Below are 15,545 nucleotides of genomic sequence, written 5' to 3'. Positions count from 1 at the left end.
AGTAGAATTAGAGGACGTAGGATCCTAATTATCTGTGCCTCCTCCCTCCCTCCAGCTGGGTTTCTTCAAGCGTGTACGCCCCCCTCAGGAGGACAACACGGAGAAGGAACAGCTGGCACCGCAGGAGAATGGTGACAGGAACAATGAAGCCTGAGACCTCCAGCAACCCCCTAGAGGTCTCCAGACTTCAATGCAACACCAGGACCATCATCTACACAGTATCTCACGAGTAGAACATTTTGCAAATCACAACAACAAAAAAAGAGTCCCATCTAGCCAGCAGATATTTAGGAGACCTCATGCGCTGTCCTAACCAGTTAACAGTTACCAGTTGGTGTCTTGATAATAGAAAAAGGCAGCTTAGTCTGTGGTTCCTGCACCATAGACAGATTCCTGCACCATAGACAGATTCCTGCACCATAGACAGGCTTCTGCACCATAGACAGGTTTCTGCACCATAGACAGGTTTCTGCACCATAGACAGGTTTCTGCACCATAGACAGATTCCTGCACCATAGACAGATTCCTGCACCATAGACAGGCTTCTGCACCATAGACAGGTTTCTGCACCATAGACAGGTTTCTGCACCATAGACAGGTTTCTGCACCATAGACAGATTCCTGCACCATAGACAGGTTTCTGCACCATAGACAGATTCCTGCACCATAGACAGATTCCTGCACCATAGACAGGCTTCTGCACCATAGACAGGTTTCTGCACCATAGACAGGTTTCTGCACCATAGACAGATTCCTGCACCATAGACAGATTCCTGCACCATAGACAGGCTTCTGCACCATAGACAGGTTTCTGCACCATAGACAGGTTTCTGCACCATAGACAGGTTCCTGCACCATAGACAGGTTTCTGCACCATAGACAGGTTTCTGCACCATAGACAGGTTTCTGCACCATAGACAGGTTTCTGCACCATAGACAGGTTTCTGCACCATAGACAGGTTCCTGCACCATAGGCAGGTTTCTGCACCATAGACAGGTTTCTGCACCATAGACAGGTTTCTGCACCATAGACAGGTTTCTGCACCATAGACAGGTTTCTGCACCATAGACAGGTTCCTGCACCATAGGCAGGTTTCTGCACCATAGACAGGTTCCTGCACCATAGACAGGTTTCTGCACCATAGACAGGTTTCTGCACCATAGACAGGTTTCTGCACCATAGACAGGTTTCTGCACCATAGACAGGTTTCTGCACCATAGACAGGTTTCTGCACCATAGACAGATTCCTGCACCATAGACAGGATCCTGCACCATAGACAGTCAATTACTTTTGAGTTGAAAGAATGTTTAGCTATTTCTTTGATCAACCCATAAATAATCTAGACTTACATCTGTCGCTGTTGACAACGATTTCACAAGAGGCCTAATTCACATGATATGACTAAATACCTATAGCCACTAGTGCAGGGCAGTCCAACCCTCTTCCTGGAGATCTACTGTCCTGTAAGTTCAGTCCAACCCTCTTCCTGGAGATCTACCGTCCTGTAGGTTATCAGTCCAACCCTCTTCCTGGAGATCTACTGTCCTGTAGGTTATCAGTCCAACCCTCTTCCTGGAGATCTACTGTCCTGTAGGTTATCAGTCCAACCCTCTTCCTGGAGATCTACTGTCATGTTACAGTCCAACCCTCTTCCTGGAGATCTACCGTCCTGTAGGTTATCAGTCCAACCCTCTTCCTGGAGATCTACTGTCCTGTAGGTTATCAGTCCAACCCTCTTCCTGGAGATCTCCTGTCCTGTAGGTTTTCAGTCCAACCCTCTTCCTGGAGATCTACTGTCCTGTAGGTTTTCAGTCCAACCCTCTTCCTGGAGATCTACTGTCCTGTAGGTTATCAGTCCAACCCTCTTCCTGGAGATCTACTGTCCTGTAGGTTATCAGTCCAACCCTCTTCCTGGAGATCTACTGTCCTGTAGGTTATCAGTCCAACCCTCTTCCTGGAGATCTACTGTCCTGTAGGTTATCAGTCCAACCCTCTTCCTGGAGATCTACTGTCCTGTAGGTTATCAGTCCAACCCTCTTCCTGGAGATCTACCGTCCTGTAGGTTATCAGTCCAACCCTCTTCCTGGAGATCTGTAGGTTTTGGGGGTTGGGCAGCCCTGCACTAGGCTAATAAATAATCACATTTTTCCTTTGAATATTTCATTAACCTACATCATGTTATTTCAAGTTCATCCCTTTGGAGCGTCATGTCACGTTGTAAAAAAAAAAAAAAGATGGCGCTGACAGCTTCTCTGTGTGCTGATTAATGATAGACCTTTCAAACGTTTTAGGAAACGTTATCGGCAAGGGACTTGATGCTGTTTAGAATTGTTGAGAGTGGCCAGTGTGTTGATAGTAACATATTTATTTTAACAACCATCATACTGTATGATTGCAATATGCACACATGCATCTCATTATCCAAAATATCTGAATTTGTAATAAAAAAAAACATTTAAAAAAAGGGGATTTGTTTGCCAACATATTAGGCAAGTCAAGTGATTGTCAGTCGAAAATGATAAACGTTTTACCCTTTACCCTTCACAGCGGCCGATGCCTCGTCGCGATTGTTTAATTCCCCATCGTTTGCAACCATGTCAATGTCATCGCCATCTTTTTCCCTTGTGCGGAACCTCAAACTGTCGTGATTACCAGCTGAGATAAACTTTATGAGTTGATTTTTTGGCTAGATCAGTGTCTTTAACATCCTAAAACCTACTCTGAGCTGTGAGTTTTTGTTCTTTAAACCAGGTTCTAATACGATTCCTATGACCTTTTCTGAGATGGTTTGTGGATATAGGGCCTTGGTCCTGTATGTTTTCACAAAGCATCTCAGAATAAGTGCGGGGATTGTAGGATCAGCCGTACCAGTACTCCTCCTGGACACCTGGCTGTTTATAGTTGCATCTGGACGACACTTACTGTACGATATGGACGAGAGGAGTGGTGATTTACTGCTTGTATAATCGTTGACTGTCCATACCTCTCTCTCTCTCGCACTTCCGCTCTCTTCTTCCTCTCTCTCTCTCTCCTCTCTCTCTCTCTCTCTCTCCTCTCTCCTCTCCTCTCTCCTCCTCTCTCTCTCTCTCTCTCTCTCTCTCTCTCTCTCTCCCTCTCTCTCTTCTCTCTCTCTCTCTCTCTCCTCTCTCTCTCTCTCTCTCTCCCTCTCTCTCTCTCTCTCTCTCTCTCTCTCTCTCTCTCTCTCTCTCTCTCTCTCTCTCTCTCTCCTTTTTATTCTTCTGTTTATTTTTCTGCGTCTTAGAAGCTGTGTCGACATAGGCAGCCCAATTCTGATCTTTTAGGGACAATCAGATCGGCTCGGGATAAAACATCTGATGTGAAAAGATCTGATGTGGTTGATCAAAGGATCAGAATTGGGCTACCTGTATAGACGTAACCTTGGTGCACTAGACTTTCAGTTCAATTCATTGCTGCAACAATGTGAATATGAGACAGCAATTATGATATGTGGTGTTAAGTCAGAGGGATAGTTATTTAATAATAATATTGTAAGGTCTTTAAAGACACGCCATGATTGGTGTTAAAATAATTTTGTATGTTTACTGCAAGGTGTTTGATAGCAGGACATACTATGGGAAGGGTTGTATATTCATATGACTTCTTTGATGAATAATTAATTGTGTTGTTTCTGCTCTATAAAAATATAGGGCCGTTTAATATATAACTAGGGTTTTCAACTGTAATATGTTATTTTCCTACGTGTGTAGGTGTACGACAAATCACAAGTTTCTGTGTAAATGTTTTGTATAAAATGTCTTCCCAGAATGATTTTACCGGTATTGGGTGATCATCGCATTTGTTGTTCATATTAGTCACACTAACCAATCAAACAGTAACACAGGAGTCACACTAACCAATCAAACAGTAACACTTATTCACTACTTCACCTGTTTCTTCTCACCGTTTGATGTTATTATGTATCTTCATTTAGTTTGATGTTCCATGGCAGGCTACACCTCACTTCACTGTGAGCATAGAATGGACTGGTGTGACCAGTCACTATTCAGACTTCCACCTCTTCCATCCTCGGTCATATTTCTCTTTGGGTTGTATTTTTGTTCAACGGTGATAATTATGTTATTCTTTTCCCACAAGAAACAAACAGGTTTCTGGGTGAGCTTATTCTTTCATAAATGAAATGTTAAAATATACACATTTGATCCTGTTTTATTAACACAACTTAGCTGTCTGAGAAAATCTGCTCTTTATCTGAAATGATAAGTGGCCTGAACCGTTACGGAACTGATAACTGACCTGAACCGTTACGGAACTGACCTGAACCGTTACGGAACTGATAACTGACCTGAACCGTTACGGAACTGATAACTGACCTGAACCGTTACGGAACTGACCTGAACCGTTACGGAACTGACCTGAACCGTTACGGAACTGACCTGAACCGTTACGGAACTGACCTGAACCGTTACGGAACTGACCTGAACCGTTACGGAACTGACCTGAACCGTTACGGAACTGACCTGAACCGTTACGGAACTGACCTGAACCGTTACGGAACTGACCTGAACCGTTACGGAACTGACCTGAACCGTTACGGAACTGACCTGAACCGTTACGGAACTGATAACTGACCTGAACCGTTACGGAACTGATAACTAACCTGAAACGTTACGGAAGTGACCTGAACAGTTACGGAACTGATAACGTTATCAGATAAACTTGGTGCATAGGCTCGTGTTTAGGCTGCAGACAGATGGAACAAAGAGCAGGGAACTGAATACTAAATGAAATAAAAGTAGTGAAATGGGGATGACATCTGATTTTCCATTAGCTTCATACTCAGTCAACTATATATATATGATTTGATTAGAATCACCATAAGCGGACTGGTCAGAGCTATGTGGGATCCTAGGGACGTCCCTACCCTAAACACTAACAAGCCCTACCCGTACCATTTTAAATGTTAACTTCAAAGGGGTAGGGACGTCCCAAAGATCCCAATTGCACTGACCATGACGACAGCTAGTCTGCCTGGGGTATGACACATAACGAAAGAGACAGACATAAATACACAATGTACAGTGCATTCAGAAAGTATTCAGACCCTTCCCTTTTTCCACATGTTGTTACGTTACAGCCTTATTATAAAATGGATTAAATACATGTTTTTCCTCATCAAGTACCCCATAATGACATCACAATACCCCATAATGACATCACAATACCCCATAATGACAAAGCAAAAACAGTTTTTTAGAAATGTTTGCAAATGTATTCAAAATAAAAAAAGACCCTTTTACGATGAGACTAAGTTGAGCTCAGGTGCATCCTGTTTCCATTGATCATCCTTGAGATGTTTCTACAACTTGATTGGATTCCACCTGTGGTAAATTAAATTGATTGGACATGATTTGGAAAGCCACACACCTGTCTATATAAGGTCTGACAGTTGACAGATGACAGAGCAAAATAACGTATTTCAGTTTTTTATATTTCATAAATTTGCAAACATTTCTAAAAACTTGTTTTCACATTGTCATTATGGGGTATTGTGATGTCATTATGGGGTATTGTGATGTCATTATGGGGTATTGTGATGTCATTATGGGGTATTGTGATGTCATTATGGGGTATTGTGATGTCATTATGGGGTATTGTGTGTAGATTGATTAGGTAAAAAAATATATTTTTGAATAAGGCTGTAAAGTGACAAAATGTGGAAAAAGTCAAGGGGTCTGAATACTTTCCGAATGTACTGTAGTTATATTTGCGCATAAAAGCGTTTACACAGCCATTTCTCGCATAACACATTTTACCAACACAAAAAGATCCCACTTTGTCCAACGTATTTTGTTTGGTCGACATTTGGCCAGTTGTGACATTTTTTTTATCCGACATAAAGGTTGGATGGTTATCAGCTTTCTGTAGGTATAATTTGTATTTCTGAACTCTCAATTTTGAGCTCAATAGCAACTATTTTACAACTAAGATATTTGATAGGTGTCACGATCGTGTGGAGGATTGACGGACCAAAACGCAGCAGTAGGAAAATAAGCCATATTCTTTTTAATGAATACGAAGGCAAAAACGAAACAAAAACACTTACACACTAACAAAACAAGAAAACGATCGTGAAGCTATGAACGAAGTGCACATACAGGCTACAAACGTATAACATAGACAATTACCCACATCACATGAAAGCCTATGGCTACCCTAAATATGGCTCCCAATCAGAGACAACAGAAATCAGCTGTCTCTAATTGGGAACTCATTCAGGCAACCATAGACTCTCCTAGACAACTAAACCAACATAGACAACGCTAGACACATGCACTACACCCCCTTTACCATATAATCACCCAAAACCAACAAAACACAAACATTCCCCATGTCACACCCTGACCTAACTAAAATAATAAAGAAAAACAAAGAATACTAAGGCCAGGGCGTGACATAACCCCCCCTTAAGGTGCGAACTCCGGGCGCACCATTACACAGTCTAGGGGAGGGTCTGGGTGGGCTTCCTTCCACGGTGGCGGCTCCGGCACTGGTCGTGGTCCCCACCCCACCACAGTCACTAACCGCCTCCTTAGCTTCCTCCAAATGACCCCCTCCACATTAACCCCACTGAATTAAGGGGCAGCTCCGGACTAAGGGGCAGCTCCGGACTAAGGGGCAGCTCCGGACTAAGGGGCAGCTCCGGACTAAGGGACGGCCCATGGCTGGCTGACGGATCTGGCTGCTCATGGCTGGCTGACGGATCTGGCTGCTCATGGCTGGCTGACGGATCTGGCTGCTCATGGCTGGCTGACGGATCTGGCTGCTCATGGCTGGCTGACGGATCTGGCTGCTCATGGCTGGCTGACGGATCTGGCTGCTCATGGCTGGCTGACGGATCTGGCTGCTCATGGCTGGCTGACGGATCTGGCTGCTCATGGCTGGCTGACGGATCTGGCTGCTCATGGCTGGCTGACGGATCTGGCTGCTCATGGCTGGCTGACGGATCTGGCTGCTCATGGCTGGCTGACGGATCTGGCTGCTCATGGCTGGCTGACGGACAGTTCAGGCATCGCTGTGCAGACGACAGACTCTTGCCGGCTGAGGCGCACTGTAGGCCTGGTGCGTGGTGCCGGAACTGGTGGTACCGGGCTGGGGACACGCATCTCAGGGCTAGTGCGGGGAGCAGGAACAGGGCATACTGGACCCTGGGAGCGCACATTAGGCCTAGTGCGTGGTGCCGGAACTGGTGGTACCGGGCTGGGGACACGCATCTCAGGGCTAGTGCGGGGAGCAGGAACAGGGCATACTGGACCCTGGGAGCGCACATTAGGCCTAGTGCGTGGTGCCGGAACTGGTGGTACCGGGCTGGGGACACGCATCTCAGGGCTAGTGCGGGGAGCAGCAACAGGACGCACAGGACTCTGGGTACACACAGGAGGCTTGGTGCGTGATTTAGGCACTGGTGGTAAAGGGCTGGAGACACGCACCATAGGGCTAGTGCGTGGAGGAGGCACTGGTTGTACTGGGCTGGGGACTGTCACAGGAGAGTTAGTACATGGGGCTAATATAGGAGGTGCAGGACTAGGGAGGCGTACAGGAGGCCTGGTTCGTGGGACTGTCATTCCCAGACGGTTAGCACGCACATCAGGACGAGCATGGAGAGCTGACTCAGGTAACCTCACATCCCGCACACGCTCTGTCGGGTGGATGTTGTGCCTCACGCACCAACACAGCAGCTCCCTCATTTCACTCTCTTCCAACCTCCCCAATAAATCCTTAACAGTTTCTGCATCATTCCCATTGCTCACCTCCAATATCAGCCCGACTGGCTCAGGTTCCCTCTTAGAGTCCTCACGGGTAGCACGGGAAGTTGACGCAGTTCTCCCATCTGGACTCGCCACACTCCCCATGAGCCCCTCCCCAAGACATTTTTGGGTATTACTCACGGGTCTCCAGCCTTGCTTCCGTGCTGCCTCCTCATATCGCCTCCTCTCGGCTTTCGCTGCCTCCAGCTCTTCACGAGGGATGCGATATTCTCCCGGTTGTGCCCACGGCCCCTTACCATCCAGTATCTCCTCCCATGTCCAAGAATCCTGTGTAGGTGGGTCCTGTTGCCGCTTTACATGCCGCTTGGTCCTGTATTGGTGGGTAATTCTGTCACGATCGTGTGGAGGATTGACGGACCAAAACGCAGCAGTAGGAAAATAAGCCATATTCTTTTTAATGAATACGAAGGCAAAAACGAAACAAAAACACTTACACACTAACAAAACAAGAAAACGATCGTGAAGCTATGAACGAAGTGCACATACAGGCTACAAACGTATAACATAGACAATTACCCACATCACATGAAAGCTTATGGCTACCCTAAATATGGCTCCCAATCAGAGACAACAGAAATCAGCTGTCTCTAATTGGGAACTCATTCAGGCAACCATAGACTCTCCTAGACAACTAAACCAACATAGACAACGCTAGACACATGCACTCAACACAAACCCATACACTACACCCAACACCCCCTTTACCATATAATCACCCAAAACCAACAAAACACAAACATTCCCCATGTCACACCCTGACCTAACTAAAATAATAAAGAAAAACAAAGAATACTAAGGCCAGGGCGTGACAATAGGACTCATTTTTTTTCTTCTATTGGGTGCGACCAACTCATGGGCTGATGCCACCAACTGAAAAAGACTTAGTGGCACCAGGGGTGAATGTTAGTGTGGATCCCTGATTGGTTCTGTCTGTTTATGGATAGGTTTGGTCGTGGGTCACAACGCAGCATCATGTGCATCAAAATGCATCATACCGTCTCCATTTCTGTATTTTGAAAGTTATATGGTCTTGAAAACATTGGGGCCTTTGGGGCTATATCAACAATGGACTGATGAAACCAATACCCCAAAATATTATTTTTGATGATAGTTTTCCTTTAAATAGACATGAAAATGCATGCAGAAAATGCTGCGTGTGTGTGCACCTGTTTATCAGGCTCCATGTACCTGGAGAACAGTCGTGCCTTGCAAGTTCCCAGTAGAGAAGCCTGGTCTCCACCAGCAGCATGGAACCCTCAGACCCCGAGACAACAATCAGTACAATATACCAGTCAATACATGACACAATTTACAACAAGCACTGATCAAATCAAATTGATTTATATAGCCCTTCTTACATCAGCTGAAATCTCAATCCATAACAAAGCAATGATAGATTTAGGCTACAATTTTAGTTTTCATTTCTCAGCCTCCCTCTGTCAGTTAATCATTTATGAATACATAATGGTCAATAATATATCCCAGCTTTCTCTCATCCTCACCAGGTGAGAGATGAAAGTCAGACGAGATATGTCATGTCAATTTAGCCCATAGTTTACAATGCCCTTCTTCTCAAAGCTCATTGGAGGAGGAGTTCCGAGATGCGGACCTTAGTTCTTCTATTCCGATTGGGCGTTGAGAGGAATTGTGGATTTGAGGAAGCAAAGATTTGACAACCAATAAAATGTTCAGACACAGACCCTGTACTCAGCGCCATTTCTGCTGTTAGGGTCGGTATCCAGGAAGTGAGGGTTGATGGTGAAGAGCACTAGACCAGTGGCGGTGAAGGAGGACTGGTACACGATGGGGCATTAGTGGTGTTGATGCTGACAGTAGAGACGTTAGTGACTGCACTGGAGCCCACCTAGGCCACACCATCCTGCACAGGACATAAGAGACAGGCTTATTTAAAAAAATATATATATTTAACCTTTATTTAACTAGGCAAGTCAGTTAAGAACAAATTCTATTTACAATGACGGCCTACCAAAAGGCCTCCTGCGGGGAAGGGGTTAAAAATACATTAAAAAAAATGTATAGGACAAAACACACAACACAACACTACATAAAGAGAGACCTAATACAACAATACAGCATCGTAGCAACACAACATAACAACAACTTGGTAGCAACACAACATGGTATCAGCACAAAACATGGTACAAACATTATTGTACACAGACAACAGCACAAAGGGCAAGAAGGTAGAGACAACAGTACATCACACAAAGCAGCCACAACTGTCAGTAAGAGTGTCCATGATTGACTCTTACATCAAGGGACATTTTTATAGCACGTTTAATAGAAACATGTTGTGATCATTTTATTCCCCATTAGATTATGTTCCCGTTACATAAAACAAATTAAAAGTAATATCTGCTGTAGCAATATCCGCTGTAGTAATATGTGCTGTAGCAATATCTGCAGTAGTAATATCTGCTGTAGCAATATGTGCTGTAGTAATATCTGCTGTAGTAATATCTGCAGTAGAAATATCTGCTGTAATAATATCTGCAGTAGTAATATCTGCAGGAGAAATATCTGCTGTAGTAATATCTGCAGTAGTAATATCTGCAGTAGCAATATCTGCAGTAGCAGATATTTACCGTCCATACCCAGTCCCGTTTACCGTCCAAACCCACTCCCGTTTACCGTCCAAACCCACTCCCATTTACCGTCCATACCCACTCCCGTTTACCGTCCATACCCAGTCCCGTTTACCGTCCAAACCCACTCCCATTTACCGTCCATACCCAGTCCCGTTTACCGTCCAAACCCAGTCCCGTTTACCGTCCAAACCCAGTCCCGTTTACCGTCCAAACCCACTCCCATTTACCGTCCAAACCCAGTCCCGTTTACCGTCCAAACCCACTCCCGTTTACCGTCCAAACCCACTCCCGTTTACCGTCCAAACCCACTCCCATTTACCGTCCATACCCAGTCCCGTTTACCATCCAAACCCACTCCCATTTACCGTCCATACCCAGTCCCGTTTACCGTCCAAACCCAGTCCCGTTTACCGTCCAAACCCACTCCCGTTTACCGTCCAAACCCACTCCCATTTACCGTCCATACCCAGTCCCGTTTACCGTCCAAACCCACTCCCGTTTACCGTCCAAACCCACTCCCGTTTGCCAGGATAAGTAACTACGAGAAATGTACGTCTATGAACAGCATGACGTGAAATGGAAATAATATGTGTAACAGTTTAACTTTACGTCCGTCCCCTCGCCCCGACCCGGGCGTGAACCAGAGACCCTCTGCACACATCAACAACAGTCACCCATCGCTCCACAAAAGCCGCGGCTCTTGCAAAGCAAGGGGAACCACTACTTCAAGGTTTCAGAGCAAGTGACGTCACCGACTGAAAGGACCACCGCTAAAGCACCACCGCTAACTAGCTAGCCATTTCACATCAGTTACACTCACCCCCCTTTCAACCTCCTCCTTTTCCGCAGCAACCAGTGATCCGGGTCAACAGCATCAATGTAACAGTTTAACTTTAGTCCGTCCCCCCGACCCGGGCGCGAACCAGGGACCCTCTGCACACATCAACAACAGTCACCCATGAAGCATCGTTACCCATCGCTCCACAAAGGCTGCGGCTCTTGCAGAGCAAGGGGAACCACTACTTCAAGGTTTCAGAGCAAGTGACGTCACCGACGTCTAGCGCGCACCACCGCTACCTAGCTAGCCATTTCACATCGGTTACATATGCAATGTCTAAATCTGGTTTCTCTACAGAGTTCTATGCTCAGCTATCTGCATGATGAATCAGAGTTCTATGCTCAGCTATCTGCATGATGAATCAGAGTTCTATACTCAGCTATCTGCATGATGAATCAGAGTTCTATACTCAACTATCTGCATGATGAATCAGAGTTCTATGCTCAGCTATCTGCATGATGAATCAGAGTTCTATGCTCGGCTATCTGCATGATGAATCAGAGTTCTATACTCAACTATCTGCATGATGAATCAGAGTTCTATACTCAGCTATCTGCATGATGAATCAGAGTTCTATACTCAACTATCTGCATGATGAATCAGAGTTCTATGCTCAGCTATCTGCATGATGAATCAGAGTTCTATACTCAACTATCTGCATGATGAATCAGAGTTCTATACTCAACTATCTGCATGATGAATCAGAGTTCTATACTCAACTATCTGCATGATGAATCAGAGTTCTATGCTCAGCTATCTGCATGATGAATCAGAGTTCTATGCTCAGCTATCTGCATGATGAATCAGAGTTCTATGCTCAACTATCTGCATGATGAATCAGAGTTCTATACTCAACTATCTGCATGATGAATCAGAGTTCTATGCTCAGCTATCTGCATGATGAATCAGAGTTCTATACTCAACTATCTGCATGATGAATCAGAGTTCTATACTCAACTATCTGCATGATGAATCAGAGTTCTATGCTCAACTATCTGCATGATGAATCAGAGTTCTATGCTCAACTATCTGCATAATGAATCAGAGTTCTATGCTCAGCTATCTGCATGTTGAATCAAGAGTTCTGAACACCAGTCTGAACAGTTGAAACTGGAGCAGCAGCACGACCAGGTGGACTGGGGATGGGACAGACAGGAGTCATCAGACCAGTTAGGTCTGAGGTATGGTTCTAGGGCTCCGGTCCACTGGGAGAAGAGAGAGAGAATTACAGGGAGCATAATTAAGATCTCACAGGACATCTGAGAAGACAGGAGAAATACACCAGATATAACAGGAGAAATACACCAGATATAACAGGGAGAAATACACCAGATATAACAGGGAGCATTACACCAGATATAACAGGAGAAATACACCAGATATAACAGGGAGAAATACACTAGATATAACAGGAGAAATACACCAGGTATAACAGGAGAAATACACTAGATATAACAGGAGAAATACACCAGATATAACAGGAGAAATACATCAGATATAACAGGAGAAATACACCAGATATAACAGGAGAAAGACACCAGATATAACAGGGAGAAATACACCAGATATAACAGGAGAAATACACCAGATATAACAGGGAGAAATACACTCGATATAACAGGAGAAATACACCAGGTATAACAGGAGAAATACACTAGATATAACAGGAGAAATACACCAGATATAACAGGGAGAAATACACCAGATATAACAGGGAGAAATAGACCAGATATAACAGGGAGAAATACACCAGATATAACAGGGAGAAATACACCAGATATAACAGGGAGAAATAGACCAGATATAACAGGGAGAAATACACCAGATATAACAGGGAGAAATACACCAGATATAACAGGGAGAAATACACCAGATATAACAGGAGAAATACACCAGATATCAAAGGAGAAATACACCAGATATAACAGGAGAAAGACACCAGATATAACAGGAGAAAGACACCAGATATAACAGGGAGAAATACACCAGATATAACAGGGAGAAATACACCAGATAGACTATACACCCCGGCACAGACTGTTGCTGCATAGATAGGCTGAGACAGGGAGAGGTTGGAGGACAACGATACCGCCAGATAGGGCCAACCAGGCAGAATATAACCCCACCCACTTTGCCAAAGCACAGCCCCACACTACCAGAGGGATATCAACAGACCACCAATGTACTACCCTGAGACAAGGCGGAGTATAACCAATGAAGATCTCCCCCACCACACGAGCCCGAGGGGGCACAAGACCGGACAGGATGATAATGTCAGTGACAACCCACTCAAGTTGAGTAGAGCAAAAAAAAGCCTGGCAAGATGTGACGCAACCCCTTAGGGACGGCATGGGAAAGCACTAGCAAGCCAGAGACTCAGGCCCCATAATAGGGTCAAAGGCAGAGAATCCCAGTGGAGAGAGGGGAGCCGGGCCAGGCAAAGACAACAAGGGTGGTTTGTCATATTACGCAACAAATTTTCCACCAACAGGTTTCTATGCCAATGCACCACACAACCAATAAGCAAAGCATAAGTGCATACTGAATACCGACTTCCAAGTGCTTCATCACAGTTTGTGCTTTCGACGCCACAATCAAATAGAGTTTGTCAATCTCGACAAACAGAAAATACATTCCTCCCTACTCAGTATTGAAGACGTGGTTTGACGATCTCCGAATGTCATGAAACTTTTTGGTGTGACAGATGACTCTTTCCGTTCATCACCTGTCCGTTGCGCAGCAGAGCTGATGAACATGCTCAGGTGGCCTAGAGGAGACATTTGAAGTTGTCACGTCTGCTCCCACTCTTTCCCCCTTGGTGCTCGAGGGCGCCAGGCTCCCCAGCATTACGCACTCCTGCCATCATCATTACGCACACCTGCCTTCCCCCCGTCATGCGCATCAGCGATTATTGGAATCACCTGGACTCAATCACCTCTGTCATTACCTTCCCTATATCTGTCTGGTTCCCCGCTCTGTTCCCCGCTTCAACATTGATTGTCTTATCTCCTTGTATACCCGTATGCTGACGCTGTTCCTGTCTTGTTTTATGTCTCTTCTTGATTAAATGTTCAACTCCCCGTACCTGCTTCTCACCCCCGCGGCGGTCCTTACAGAAGTAGTCTAATAAGATTGTGACTGGTTGTGTTTATGCCACACATAAAATGTCATAAAAAATAAATAATAATTGAAATGACAAATATTCAGGCGATTATTGAAGCATAGCTGCTCAGATCGGAAAGGAGGCAGAACGCACGTTAATCTTTCCTGAATAATAACTGGGCCTGCTGGAAGCGTACGCCTATGGACACACTATATAGAACGACTTGGGGAAAATGATGATCGGCCACAGACAACGCATCAGTATCAGAAGTAAAAAGTACATCCAGACGTCCTGTACTGGGCCTTTCTAGACTTTCTAATCTGTAAAGAATCGACCTACAAACTGATCCACGTGGAATTATTGGAATGAAACATTCAGATACCAGGGCTTTAGCGCCCCATTAATCAAAGGACATTTTCACTGCAAATCAAACTTCATTTGTCACATGCACCGAATACAACAAGTGTAGACCTTACCGTGAAATGCTAACTTACAAGCCCTTACAGCCCAGAGTAGAATTGTCCTCACTTGAAAACATTAACTAAATTATTCATTGCATTGTGGTGAAGTAAACGAGTCTAGGTGGGATTACTGTATTGTCCCAAAGGCCATTTTTGTTGTTGTGAGGTAAGCCAGTAAAAAAAATATATATTGTAGTATAAAATAAAAGTTGTTCCCCTTGTAATAACACTAAACAACCTTTGTACAACGCGACTTCACCAAGAGATGTTTTAGCCTTTTGCTAGTCCCACCTCCGACAACCAATGTAGCGAACGGCAGGACAAGGAAGTGAAACCCGGGTCACTGTCATGAAAGGCAAGCACCCGATACATCATGCCAATAGGGTTAACCCACTTGGTGGTAATTGTATGGCGTGGCTCATGTAACGGATGTGAAATGGCTAGCTAGTTAGCGGGTACGCGCTACTAGCGTTTCAATCAGTTACGTCACTTGCTCTGAAACCTAGAAGTAGTGTTGCCCCTTGCTCTGCAAGGGCCGCGGCTTTTGTGGAGCGATGGGTAACGACGCTTTGTGGGTGACTGTTGTTGATGTGTGCAGAGGGTCCCTGGTTCGCGCCCGAGGTCGGGGCGAGGGGACGTACTAAAGTTATACTGTTACACTCATATTGCGAGCATTGTGACAGTATAATGGTTTTGGAATGACAGTCTCAGGGACCAGGCTTTG

The 15,545-nt window shown here is 45.0% G+C and overlaps 1 protein-coding gene across 3 annotated transcripts in view; it reads left to right on the top strand.

The window, feature by feature from the left end:
* Window positions 1-2,948, top strand: part of LOC129842042 (integrin alpha-V-like) — a 78,893-nt gene extending 75,945 nt beyond the window's left edge. The window contains exons 30-31 of one of the 3 annotated variants that reach the window (XR_008757448.1): window positions 56-484; window positions 561-2,948. Coding sequence is in view for 1 of the 3 variants with exons in the window: in XM_055910418.1 (XP_055766393.1) it covers window positions 56-154 (99 nt within the window). In the remaining 2 variants the exon portion in view is untranslated. Of the gene's footprint in view, window positions 1-55 lie in introns of all 3 variants that reach the window. The other 2 variants (XR_008757449.1, XM_055910418.1) reach the window with 2 other exon arrangements.
* The last annotated feature ends 12,597 nt before the right edge of the window (window positions 2,949-15,545 follow it).

The sequence above is a fragment of the Salvelinus fontinalis genome, unplaced genomic scaffold, assembly GCF_029448725.1.
Source record: "Salvelinus fontinalis isolate EN_2023a unplaced genomic scaffold, ASM2944872v1 scaffold_0009, whole genome shotgun sequence".
In the NCBI taxonomy this organism is placed as follows: domain Eukaryota; kingdom Metazoa; phylum Chordata; class Actinopteri; order Salmoniformes; family Salmonidae; genus Salvelinus; species Salvelinus fontinalis.
This window is presented reverse-complemented; position numbering and strand designations above follow the sequence as displayed.